The 12,702-nt window shown below is 46.1% G+C and overlaps 2 protein-coding genes across 2 annotated transcripts; both read left to right on the forward strand.

Moving 5' to 3' along the window:
- Nucleotides 1-1,199: 1,199 nt before the first annotated feature.
- Nucleotides 1,200-4,139, forward strand: TSTA_050600 (kinesin light chain, putative; the record flags this gene model as incomplete). The annotated part of the gene is made up of 1 exon (XM_002485529.1): nucleotides 1,200-4,139. The coding sequence occupies one exon, from the start codon at nucleotides 1,200-1,202 to the stop codon at nucleotides 4,137-4,139; it is 2,940 nt and encodes a 979-aa protein (XP_002485574.1).
- Nucleotides 4,140-5,622: 1,483 nt separating this feature from the next.
- On the forward strand, nucleotides 5,623-9,730 carry TSTA_050610 (GPI maturation protein (Bst1), putative; the record flags this gene model as incomplete). The annotated part of the gene is made up of 6 exons (XM_002485530.1): nucleotides 5,623-6,282; nucleotides 6,345-7,194; nucleotides 7,264-8,617; nucleotides 8,671-8,836; nucleotides 8,885-9,111; nucleotides 9,164-9,730. 6 exons carry the CDS (start codon nucleotides 5,623-5,625, stop codon nucleotides 9,432-9,434), a joined length of 3,528 nt encoding a protein of 1,175 aa, XP_002485575.1. The 3' UTR covers nucleotides 9,435-9,730.
- Nucleotides 9,731-12,702: the final 2,972 nt, after the last annotated feature.

Raw genomic sequence — 12,702 nt, forward strand, 5'->3', positions numbered from 1 at the left:
GTAAATGCATGTTAGTCCAGTGAGATTGTCAGTGGAACCTATCACGAAGAAATAGCTCGCAGTGACGCTGATTCTGACTCAAAGATGCGATTTATTGGAAGAACATTCCACAACGAAGGCCACGAGCAGGGAAATGGTTCTCGACGAGTCCGCCCCATCCCCCCGGCCCCTCCCTTCGGTTCCTTCCCTCCAACTGGTGAGACTGTGGGCTCTCTTCTGTGATTTTGATAACAACATTGTCTAATATGATCTTACTAGATCAATCTTCATGAGCCCGGTCCGTACCTCGCGCGGGGCAATGGAGGCCCCCCGACGAGTGTACGTGTAAAATACGGTCAATCCAAATGAATAATATTCACTAACTAGGGTGCCTGCATTGAGGAGAAATTGAGTATGAAGAGGGAAACTATCTATCGAAAGGAAACAGCCCGTATTTATAGGGCTCCATCCTCACTCATCGACGGTCCTGCCCGTCTCATACAGCACCTTGCAAGTGCGGCTTTACATGTCTTGCAACTCTTCGATTCTTCCTCGGCGCCACTCCCGCACTCTAATCCATACTAGATTTAGTCTATGAATTCGGTAATTTACGAGTAGTATTGAACGTAACTATACAAAACCAGGTGTTGCTTCCTGTATCGCAAATTCACGGAGCTTCTAGGCCTTCCTTGCAAACCAGGCAAACTATCAACAGAGACAGAGGGTGCCTAAGCAAACTGGCCAAATGTCACCCTCTTGCTTTTTCAAATACCCTCTGGAGTGGATTACCGAAAGCTCCGTACGTTGAGCGCTGGAACCAATGTTCTTGGTTTTCCTAGTCAGCCCTGCGTCTAGTGCCTTCTATTGTACAGGTAGCTTGGGCTGCATTTTCTCGACATGGACATCCGACTGACAATTCTTGCAATGTTACTGGTTGTAGGTGTCCTTCGAAAAACAACAGAGGTGCTTTTAAGAGCACGCCCATCGAGTACCTGAACAGATTTCTGTTGCTTGATTATCATGCAGATGCCCATGGCTAGGGAACCGTGCGTTAGGTACTGTACATATGTCAGCAGCCTTGCAGTATCTGTAGCATGAACGTGCTACCCCTCCTCAGCCTCATAGTCAGTGCTTCGCATTCTTTCATCATCATAAAATAGCTCAATGACTGGGTATGTCTGCTTCATCTGAACTATATCTGGCTCACAATAACCACTTTAATGCACAAAGACTACACAATCGCGTGGATATGTGCCTTGCCGGTAGAGGTCGCAGCAGCTCGCGCCATGCTGAATAAAATTCACAATCCGCTGCCAAAACCGTCCACCGATCCGAATGCCTACGAACTTGGCAAATTAAACGGCCACTATGTTGTCATTACCTGCCTGACATATGGTGTATATGGAACGGTGGCTGCCGCGAATGTGGTGTCTCGCATGCGTGCTACCTATCCACGGCTTCAATATGGACTGATGGTGGGAATTGGAGGCGGTGTCCCGGGCAAAGACCATGACATTCGACTAAGCGATGTCGTGGTTAGCAAACCGGCTGGAGAGCACAGTGAGGTGATACAGTATGATTATGGCAAGGCCGTTGGAGGCGGGAAACTCGAGCGAACGGGCACCTTGAACAAACCACCGCACAGTCTTTTGAGCCATATGAATCAGCTTGAGGCAAAGCGAATGATGGGGAGTGAGAATGATGCTCAAAAAATAGTGGAGGAAGTACTCGAACGAAACCCTCACATAAAAGAAAAGTTTTCGCCCCCAGAACAGCTTACAGACTTCCTCTTTGAATCCTCCTACAACCATGCTGCCGGGGAAGGCACTTGTGAAAAGTGTGATAAAAACCAATTAGTCAAACGAAAACCACGAGAAACAAGGACACCTTATGTCCACTATGGGTTAATTGCATCAGGAGATCAGGTAATAAAGGACTCAGAGACACGGGACCGCCTAGCACAACAGTATGGTATACTCTGCTTTGAGATGGAGGCAGCAGGCCTTATGGATGATCTTCCGACGCTTGTGATTCGAGGGATATGCAACTATTGTGATTTTCATAAGCAGAAGCAGTGGCAAGGATATGCAGCATTGACAGCGGCCGCTTATGCAAAAGCGTTGCTATCGATTATTCCCATCAGCCGTCCGGATGTTGACTTGATGAAGAGGAAGAATATGCGGCACTGGATGGTCTCGTTCCCAAGAAATCTCAAATTTGTCGGTCGCCAAGAAGAAATCATGAAACTGGAAGGACTGATCACACTGCAAGATGGGACCAGGAGGATTGCTATCACCGGGTTGGGAGGAGTCGGGAAGACGCAAGTAGCACTTGAGCTAGCATATTGCATACGGGATCGAAATAAAGAGTGCTCGATCTTCTGGATTCCCTGTACCAGCCATGCAATGATTGATCAGACGTTCCTGCGCATTGCACAGAAACTTGGACTTCATGATGTGAATCCGGCTGAGGTCAAAGAACAGATTAAGATATATCTCAGCTCTGAGCGTGCAGGAAAGTGGCTTCTGGTTTTTGATAATGCAGATGATGCAGAGATGTGGTTTGCTGCTAGTCATACAGCTCCACTTCTCGAAAATTTTATCCCTGAGAGTGAGCACGGCTGTATTCTGTTCACCTCCCGAAACCGAAAACTCGCCATGAAGCTGGCACCACTCTATGTTATTTCCATTCCAGATATGGATAAAGATATCGCAGTCAAAATCCTGGACAAGACATTGGCACACGAGGACTTGCTTAGAGATACTACCATAACCGCTTCTCTCCTTGAACAACTAGCCTTTCTCCCTTTAGCAATTACGCAGGCGTCAGCATATATACTTGAAAACGGTATAGATTTGTCGATGTACCTTGCACTTCTCCAAGAGCATGAACAAGATGCTGTCGAAGTCCTTAGCGAAGACTTTAGAGATCCAGGACGCTATAACGATATCCAGAACCCCGTGATTACTACCTGGTTAATATCGTTCCAGCAGATTCAGTATCAAGATCCATTAGCTGCCGACTATCTTTCTTTCATCGCCTGCATCGACCCGCGAAATATACCCCAGTCCATCCTTCCTCAACCAAAGTCCAGAAAGCGGAAAGTCGATGCTTTGGGGCTTCTAAATGCATATTCGTTTACGAATGCCCAAGAGAGAGATATAGGTATGCATAGACTTGTGTATATTGCGACCCGAAACTGGCTCAGAAAGAATGCGTTATTTAATCACTGGATCCAACGGGTGGCTGAAAATTTGCAGAATGTGTTTCCAGATGATCACCATACAAATCGAGGACTTTGGCGGCAGTACCTTCCCCATGCTTTAACACTTGTGTATGAAAATGAATTTGTTATACAAGAGGAAATCTACCTCGATCTAACTGAAAAGATTGCAGATTGCCTTTTCAGTGATGGAAGGTATCAAGAAGCAGAGGTACTTTACAGGAAGCTGATGACAATTAGTCAGGAGAAATTTGGTCCTCAAGCTCGCTCCACTCTGAGCAGCATGGCGAATCTCGCATCAACCTACCGGAATCAGGGTCGATGGAATGAAGCTGAGAAGCTGGAGGTGCAAGTAATGGAGACAACAATGACAGTGCTAGGCGCTGAGCATCCTCACACTCTGACCAGCATGGCGAATCTCGCATCCACCTACCGGAATCAGGGTCGATGGAATGAAGCCGAGAAGCTGGAAGTGCAAGTAATGGAGGCAAGGAAGACAGTGCTGGGCGCTGAGCATCCTGACACTCTGACCAGCATGAATAGCCTTGCCTATACTTGGAGATCTCAGGAGAAGCTTCAGGATGCCTTAAATTTGACGAGACAATGCTTTACCCTGCGCAGCAAAATATTAGGGCCTAACCACCCGCACTCCATGTCATCCTCTCGTGCTCTGAATGATTTGTTGGCTGAGTATAATGCATTAATAGATCAAACACCGCTCACCGAGGAAAAGTGTGGGCAGCCTCAGCGCGAAGTTTCATCCAGATATTCAGACGCTGTCGTAACTACCCTGTCCACCTGTGAAGGGCGTGTCCATCAACTTTATCCTCCAAGACGACCAGCTGCTACATTATTCCTTGGAAATCATCCTCTTATCATTGCTGCCAGGACACCCTCACCCGCGTCAGAGAACCAAAACATACAAGATGTGGACTAGTTTCGCACCGCTTTATTCTTGCACTATTTACCTATATAAAAGGGTGAGTTGAGTTGTAAGAGTAGTTGAGTCTCGAAACTTTTAATACATATTAGTATGTGCATGTTATGTATAGTCGAGTATAGAGGGGAACTGTTACGGGCCAGTCCCGTCTTATGAATTATTATAGATTCATTCTCGCGTAGATAACGTACATGAGGAAAAGAAGGAAAGGAAAGAGAACAAACAGCTTCCGTTCAAACGTACAAATTTATATGCAAAGGGTGAATGGAGCTGTTCCAACTCGGCTAGCTCAAACACAAGATTGGGGAGCGGACCTCGGATAGCTTCTTCATGTTCGGATAGGGTAGATTCGGTAAGGTAGGTGGGTAACAGGGAACAGCGTGTCCGCGACTTGTGGCAGGTATTTGCCAATGGCCCAATATAAGGGTCTCGTGAGGGCATAGCCCGAATTGTCGATATTGGGCTCAGCCCTTAACAGGAACTTAAAGTAGTATAATAATCTAGACGCAAGAATAAAATATGTAGCGGTATTATCCTGGTCCACACCACTTAATAAATTCGTTAAGTGAACATTAGTTAGTTGTCTCGGGGTATAGCATGATGAAGCAACAACTATGCTTAGCTAACCAAGATGGCGGTACTCGTACGTCCCATACGCATTGTAAATTACCTCAATACAAGACTAAGCCTAGTATAGATTAGGCTACGGGAGTGGCGCCGAGAAAGAGTCGAAAAGTTGTGAATCATGTAAAGCCGAACTTGCAAGGCGCTATATCTGCAACTCTTGTCACAGTTTATATTCCTCTAACTTGGTCTATCAGTAGTCCGTTTCCGCTGGAAGCCCTACACTAGCATGTGAAATATATGGATTAGCAGACCTCCACAAATACTTGATCAAGATACAGGAAACATCTCATGTGTATAAGCTGCTGTAGTCCATAGTTACTATATATGGACAGGTACATGATCAATCAGATCCTTATATCGCCAGGCAAACCGACCTCGAGGTCGAATGAAATCCGTATGAACTGGGAAAGCTGCTCACACCTAGGTAATCAATTAGTATGGTAGATGCGTATCGTAGTGATCCTTACCTCTTTCTCCGAGTTGCCTGTAGTCAATATGTTGATTGTTGAAAGTCAATTTCGAAAGAAGCGACTGATATTCATTAAATCGCTGCTTTTGATGTAGTTTGATCGACGATTATGCCTAGGTAATCATAAGTAAATAAATTGACAGTCAGTCTTGACAGTGACAAGCTCATTCTGACCGCCTTGCCGTGACTTGGCAGAAAACTCCACGCGTCCCGAGGCTCTGATTGGCTGTGACTCAGGGTTAGTACCATTCCAAGAGTTCCAACTTCCCTTCCAAGACTTGACTCCCCCCCAATCTAGCCTCGTCCAAATCAATTGTGCTGAGCTCCTGGATTCATAAATCATGAGGCTCTGAACCGATTGACAGCCCAGCTCCGTCTTCTCAAATGCAGAGGCGCTCGTCCGACAATTCGGACGGGACCGACCTTTCCTTGAAGACTCGTCCGTCTCTGCGCCTGTCAACCGATTATGGTCATGGAGCTTCGTCCGCTACAACAGCTACCACAGCCTCAAATACCGACCAAGTCTTGCAGCAATCGCAAATAGTTTCTACCCCCATCGTTCACTCCGATCCCGATCGCCGATTTAATAATAATAGTAATTCTGTCGTTTCCCCTCGATCCCGGAATTCGAGTGCCGTCCGAACCTCGTTCTCATCTCTCACCTCAACTTCGCATGCCTCGCCGACGCCGACACCTTCGTCCAAGCCAGCTGCCGCGATGATGCCCTTGGCGACCCGGCAGCTCTCTTTTGAGGGCTCACCGGAGACCTACCAGCGCACGCGACACCTTCGACTTCGCAGTCCGTGGTCGATATCTATTCTAGCTCTATCTACCGCACTTGCTGGCGTCTTCTTCCTCCTATTCATTGCACACTCCTTTGTGCACCGGCCTGTTGGAGCCGATGGATGTCAGGTGCCAGTGATGAGTCCAACCTATCTACGAATGGTCGGATTCGATGCTGAGCATACGAGATTTGCAAGCAAATATAATCTTTATCTCTATCGTGAAGAGGGTGTCGACCATTACTCGCAGGAGAACATAGGGGTAAGTTCAGATATACTTGAAGATAAGACAATAAGCCGTCTGATATGTGTTTCTGTGTTTAGCTAAGCGGTGCACCCGTTCTATTTCTCCCCGGGAATGCCGGTAGCTACAAACAAGTACGCTCACTGGCTGCCGAAGCCTCGCGACACTTTCGAGACGTCATTTCATACGATAAAGACTATCTGGACTCTGGAACTCGCAGCTTGGATTTCTTTATGGTTGATTTCAACGAGGATTTGGCCGCTTTCCATGGACAGACCATCTTGGACCAAGCGGAATATGTCAACGAAGCTCTTGCATATATTCTTTCTCTCTATCACGATCCCAATCGCTCGCATCGCGATCCGAGTCTACCGGACCCGAGTTCTGTCATCTTGGTCGGTCACTCAATGGGTGGTGTCGTGGCCCGCACAGTCTTAACCATGGCCAATTACCAAGCGAACTCTGTCAACACCATAATCACCATGTCGGCGCCCCACGCCAAGCCACCGGTATCGTTTGATTCCGACATTGTTCATACCTACAAGCAAATAAACGACTATTGGAGAGGAGCATATTCACAAGAATGGGCAAACAATAATCCTCTGTGGCACGTTACCCTCATTTCCATCGCGGGAGGTGCGAGAGATACTGTTGTTCCCTCAGACTATGCCAGTCTCGCCTCGCTTGTTCCCGAGACTCACGGATTTACCGTTTTCACGTCTAGCATTCCGGATGTCTGGGTGGGTACCGATCATTTGTCCATTACTTGGTGCGATCAATTTCGAAAGGTTGTGATTAAATCTCTTTATGATGTGGTGGACGTTCATCGGCCCAGTCAGACCAAACCTCGAGCGGAACGTATGCGCATTTTCAAAAAATGGTTTTTGACTGGTTTGGAGTCTACTGCCGAGCGTACACTTACACAGCAGGGTGAGCTTTTCCCCCTCTCTTTTTTTCTTTTTCTCTTTCATCGTAAGCAGTATGCTAACAACGATGTAGAGTCCAATTACCTCCTTACATTAGAATCTAGCACCAACAACATTCTGCCTCAAGGAGAACGTCTCGTTTTGCGCGAGTTGGGAAATCATCAAGATTCGGAAGTGCATTTAATGCCTGTTCCTCCTCAGGGTGTCCCGGGAAAGAAGTTCACTCTCCTTACAGACCAGCCGTTTGACCAGCCAGATGGAAAGTTGGAAGTTCTATTTTGTACTGTCTTCCCCATGCAAGCCGGGCGGGGTGCCGCTCTATTTTCTATGAAAATGGATCTTTCGCGCGGTGGGTCGGGCTCCACACGTCTAGCATGTAAGAATGCTGCCCCGGACAGGATACATCTTCCCGCGTCTACGTCTTCATCACAAAAGGCGTTCAGCGACAGTCGTCCATTCTCGTACCTGCAGTACGAGCTGGAGGAACTGGCTGAACATCAGTTTGTCGCCGTGGTAGACAAAGCTCAGACTCGCACCAACGGTTGGGTGATTGCAGAGTTCTCAGATAGCTCTGGTTCAATCGTCCCGACTCGTGTGGGACTTGGAAGATTGCTCAGTGCCGGCTTACATATGAAGCTGCCGGCCAACAGGCCGATGCTTACAGAAGTCAAGATTCCGTCATTACATTCAAGTCTACTTGCGTACAAGCTTTCGGTGCACAGTGCAGGTTGCTCTGACTCGTCTCCATTGTTTACGCCGCTTTTGCGCCAGTCGATACCGGAACCCCACGAGTCCAAGTTTTTTGTCAATGTCCATGATGTCGATGTGAATCTTCATGGTGTAGCGCCATATATGCCTCCACCACTTCGCGAAGAAGCGGAGTATGGAGTTACTTTTCACTTGTGGTCTGATCCGACATGCGCGTCAAGTGTTGAGCTGTCATTGAAAGTCAACATTTATCACAGTTTTGGAGAGCTAGTCATGCGCTACAGGACTGTTTTTGCCGCATTTCCACTATTAGTTGTTGCTCTTGTTTTGCGCAAACAATTCAAAGTTTATGACGATACGGGCCATTTCATCACGTTTATGGAAAGTTTGAATCTATGTCTACGCTCATCGCTCCCTATCGTTATTGGTGTCCTGTCACTGCTGGCATCCTCACTTGCCTCTAAACGACAACTGCCTTCAAATGATGACCCATTTCATTGGCGCCGAAATTCGACGGAGACAGCGGTTGATTTCACCAAATATGACCTGCTCCTTGGCGCTCAGGATGCATTTTTCTGGTTCCTCGTCCCGTTGTTTGGGTTGATTAGCATTGGTGCATGTGTCGCGATCAACTATACCTCGTTGTTGATTTTGAGTGTTTTATCGTCTCTGTATGGGATTTTTCGAACTAAGACCGGCTATATTCGTCGGGAAGATCGGTGAGTAATTAATTCTATTCGTGAATCTATTGATTCGTTTCTGATTGGTGTAGGAATGGGCCGATATTCTCCCATCCGAGTCCACGCCGAAGGATGATCAACGCTAGCATACTACTAGTTCTTGTCGCGACTGTGATACCATATCAATTTGCATATATGGTCGCATGCATGGTACAGGTAGCGACGTGTGTTAGGGCGCTATGGCATGTGCGCGAAACGGTAAGTTCGCATGAACCTCTCTTTGTGACTTATTACTGACGATTACAGCGATTGACTATCAACGCGAGTTTCTTCAACTATGCGCATTCCATCCTTACTCTTATGCTCTGGGTCCTTCCAATCAACATTCTTGTACTTGTTGTCTGGGTACACAACCTGGCCGTACACTGGTTGACGCCATTTTCCTCTCATCACAACGTTTTATCCATCATGCCATTCCTAATTCTCGTGGAGACGATGACGAGCGGACTCATGATTCCGCGAATATCTTCACGGTTTGTCTCGTCTCTATCCTATCAAGGTTCAAAATCATACTAACGAAAATAGAGCAAAACACATAACGTACATCCTTCTCTTCTGTCTCGCCGGCTACTCAGCTCTCTACGGGGTCTCATACGCCTACCTCCTTCACCACGTGGCCAATATATTCTCAGCATGGCTTGTAATCATATACCTCGTATCGGGCGGATTTTCAGTTCAACGTTTCATCCGAATCCTAGAGACGGACGATTATCTTAATACCAGCACAAAGAGCGGGGCTACTAATAGCGATGTCTCCGAGAATACAGGTAAACATCATATCAAGAAGAAGCCCTGATAGATCTTGAAAGATTTCTCTTTCTGTACTTATTTTTTTCTTCGTTTCTCTGTTCGTATCGCCTCATGCATAGACTGGCGCGTTTTTATGATTATTAGCGTCTTGTCTTTTGTCTTTTTCGTCTCTGTTGATGTTGTTACTACGCTGTCATGGATATGCATGTACATCTATACGCCTGTTTCTTTTACACTTTGGCTTAGTAATAATGTTTCTTATACATAGACTTGTCTTGAAAAGTCAGATGTTTTCGAATTTTGGAAACTGAATCAATCTCTACAGACCAATCACCACTGTTGCAGAGGACTCATGCTACTTGTCACATTCAGACGATCATTCTAGATCCCGCTTTCCGTTCTCCGAGGGAAATAAATTCAATCTAATACGTAATTCCGGTACCATTTACATGGCAGTATGTAGTCGCTATACAGAGGTAAAAATTTTACTCCGACGCAGTCCGAGATTTAACCCTAAGAGACTGGAACTCCGAACCAGGTAACGGCATGCCGATGTATGCCGAGAGGGTGCTAGGTGCTTGATAAGTATGGAGTTAAAAATCAACACATCCTCTGCACACAGAGATAATCGCTTTCCTCATTCAGTGGCAGTTGTTGCAACATTGATCAATTGCGGATTGAATAAAACGATACAGTAAGAGAAAATAGAGTAAACGGAGCTATGACGAGCAGACATGAATGCCATCATCTGATAACTTGCATAAAACTGATACTGAGACAAGTGCCTAGAAAGCAGCATCCGAGTCAGTTCTTGAAAACCCTGGTATTCCAATCCCACTGTTACATGTGACTTTTCATTAGCAATTGGAATAAACCAGGCCGGTATCGAGCGGCATACCACTGTCACTAGTTAACAATCCAGTATCTGACGCTGAAGTATTTGATATTCTAGTTTCCATGAGAGCTGATTGTCGATTGGCATTGAGCTCGACAAGAAGAATGCAATATTCAAGGGGGTACGCCTCACCATGCTTCTTCGACTTTCAACTGTGTTGATGCGCTGCCCAAGCAAACTATAAAAGTAGCGCAGCTCGGAGATGGCCTGATCAAGTCGCTGCAGATAGCTGGATACCTAGGAGTCAACATGTGTCGGTTCTCAGCAGGAAGAAATGCAGGTAGGTGAATTCGGCTAAAGTCCTGCCAAGATTCAATAGCCTTTACCAGAGTGCTTGTGAACAGTTGTAAGCTTGTAGCATTTGAGTAGCCCGGGTATAGTCGTCAATATCTGAGAGATCCGACTTCTGTCGAGAGAAAAACTCTGCCGAAGGTTTTGTAGGTTTCATATTCCTGAATGAAGCAATAGAGATGTTTGAGATAGATAACATCTCAACTTACCAGACCTCTTGGTCGTTGGTCAAGAATTTCCACAGGATTTCGCCATTCCATAGCAGCTTGGTCCCTCCGGCAACGCAAAACAAGCAAAAAATACTCGCGTGGATCCCGAACAGGCTGCCTGTACGATGCGTATTGGTAAGACGGTGCATCACATGCATCACTCATACGGGTAACATATCCCTCAAGCTCGGGGAGATGTTCCTTCTCTTCGAAATGGCTCTCAACTAGACAGTAGAGTGTCCACACCCACTTGTCAATTCCGACTAACAAGACTGAGGTCTGTACTTTGTAGAAAAACTCCTACTAGCCGAATAGGATAGTCCTTTGCAGTTTTAGTCTAGTACGCTTCTCTTCCTGAAGATTCTGGTCATACCATCAACATGCCGAAATGTGCCCGATTTGTAACATAACGAGGGAAGAAATCACGCAGGAAAATGATATATCGAAAAGAAACCGTTAGAATGAGGCATGCCGCACACGAGGGCGTCAGATCTTGAATGTAGCTATTCGACACTGTTAAACGTATCCAAAGTCAGGAGAACGTAATTGGACAAACTTCGTCGTTCCGGGGAAGACTTTCCAAGATGTTCTCGCTTGCACGAAAGTCAACGGAGCACGTTATAGAACGGAGTTAGACAGAGAAGGCATACCTGCTGGCTAAGTTTCTCTAGCACTCCCTTGGACTCAGCACAGCAGTGTACCCCGCAACGCCCCTTGGAGGATACTGCTCGTATCCCTTCCCACTGCCGAGAATTGGATATATTAAGTGACTGATCCTCCGCCTTCTCACTGAAGAGCACGAATCTATCCATGTCTGATATGCTCAAACATGTCGAATAATCCTATTCGAATATGCTCGTATCACCTAGAGCCAAAAAGTCACGCAGTGCCTGATACTATATGATTTGGGGAGCAGCAGGTGAGTCACTTGGGTGAAAATTTTTCTTAATCTTGATCTGAGCATTTTCTTGCGCATCAGGCATGAACACCTTCTGGTCTTCCACCTGATACAGTACCAGTACCGGATTGCGCGTCGTGAATTTGTTGTGCCAGTGAAGATCCGGCGCACCGTATACCTGATTATCTCGTCCTGCCATATTCTTATAACTGAATTGCTTCTATTTGAGAAATTAGTTTGAGATTTTATGAGCATTTGAGCGAAGAACCTAGCTGATTCTTGTCCAAGTCCGCAAGGCTGTGCCAGCCTCCTTTAAGCGCATTGCAGGAAGTCTAACATAACAGTCATGCCTAGGCTGAAACCCCGTGCGTAACCTGGTGAGTTGGCTGTGATTTTTACCGTCGATTTTTCAGAAGACTAAAAGCTCCTGGAAATGGATAAGTGAATCTGATATAATTGATGAGATCTACAAAATCAACTAGGCTTAGGGTTCCCACTGGAAGCGGCTCTAGATGTGGCTTTTTTGGAGATGAGATTAGGCTTTAAAGTCTCATAGTCATAGTCCGGGCCTTGGGAATAGAAGCGATACTACAATAGTCATGCTTGGCGTGTCAGTCACTGTCGATACTCACTTAGCCGGCTGATCAGAGGCTCTGTCACGTATCATTCATATGCTGGAGTAAGACAGAGTCATGCACTGCGTTGAGGACCATCAATGAGAATGCTGAGCTGAAATATCTTTGCTTGAATCTACATAGGCTTCATTGCAAGCATTTTCTCTAACCAATGTATGCGGACTGTGTTCTCTATTGTAAAGAAATCGTATAGACTCAGAGGATTAATATCGTCCAGTAATAGTGATCAGTAACCAGATAATTGTAGGTATTGATTAGGAAATGATTCGATGCGTTGAATCTCTGTGTACTGCTTGTCTTGTTTTCTCATCTAGTTACATATGACTCAGGGGTTGAGACTATAATTAGCCTCGGAATCACACTAGTCATCACTGCATCCAAGTTTG

The sequence above is a fragment of the Talaromyces stipitatus genome, genomic scaffold, assembly GCF_000003125.1.
Source record: "Talaromyces stipitatus ATCC 10500 scf_1105507295515 genomic scaffold, whole genome shotgun sequence".
In the NCBI taxonomy this organism is placed as follows: domain Eukaryota; kingdom Fungi; phylum Ascomycota; class Eurotiomycetes; order Eurotiales; family Trichocomaceae; genus Talaromyces; species Talaromyces stipitatus.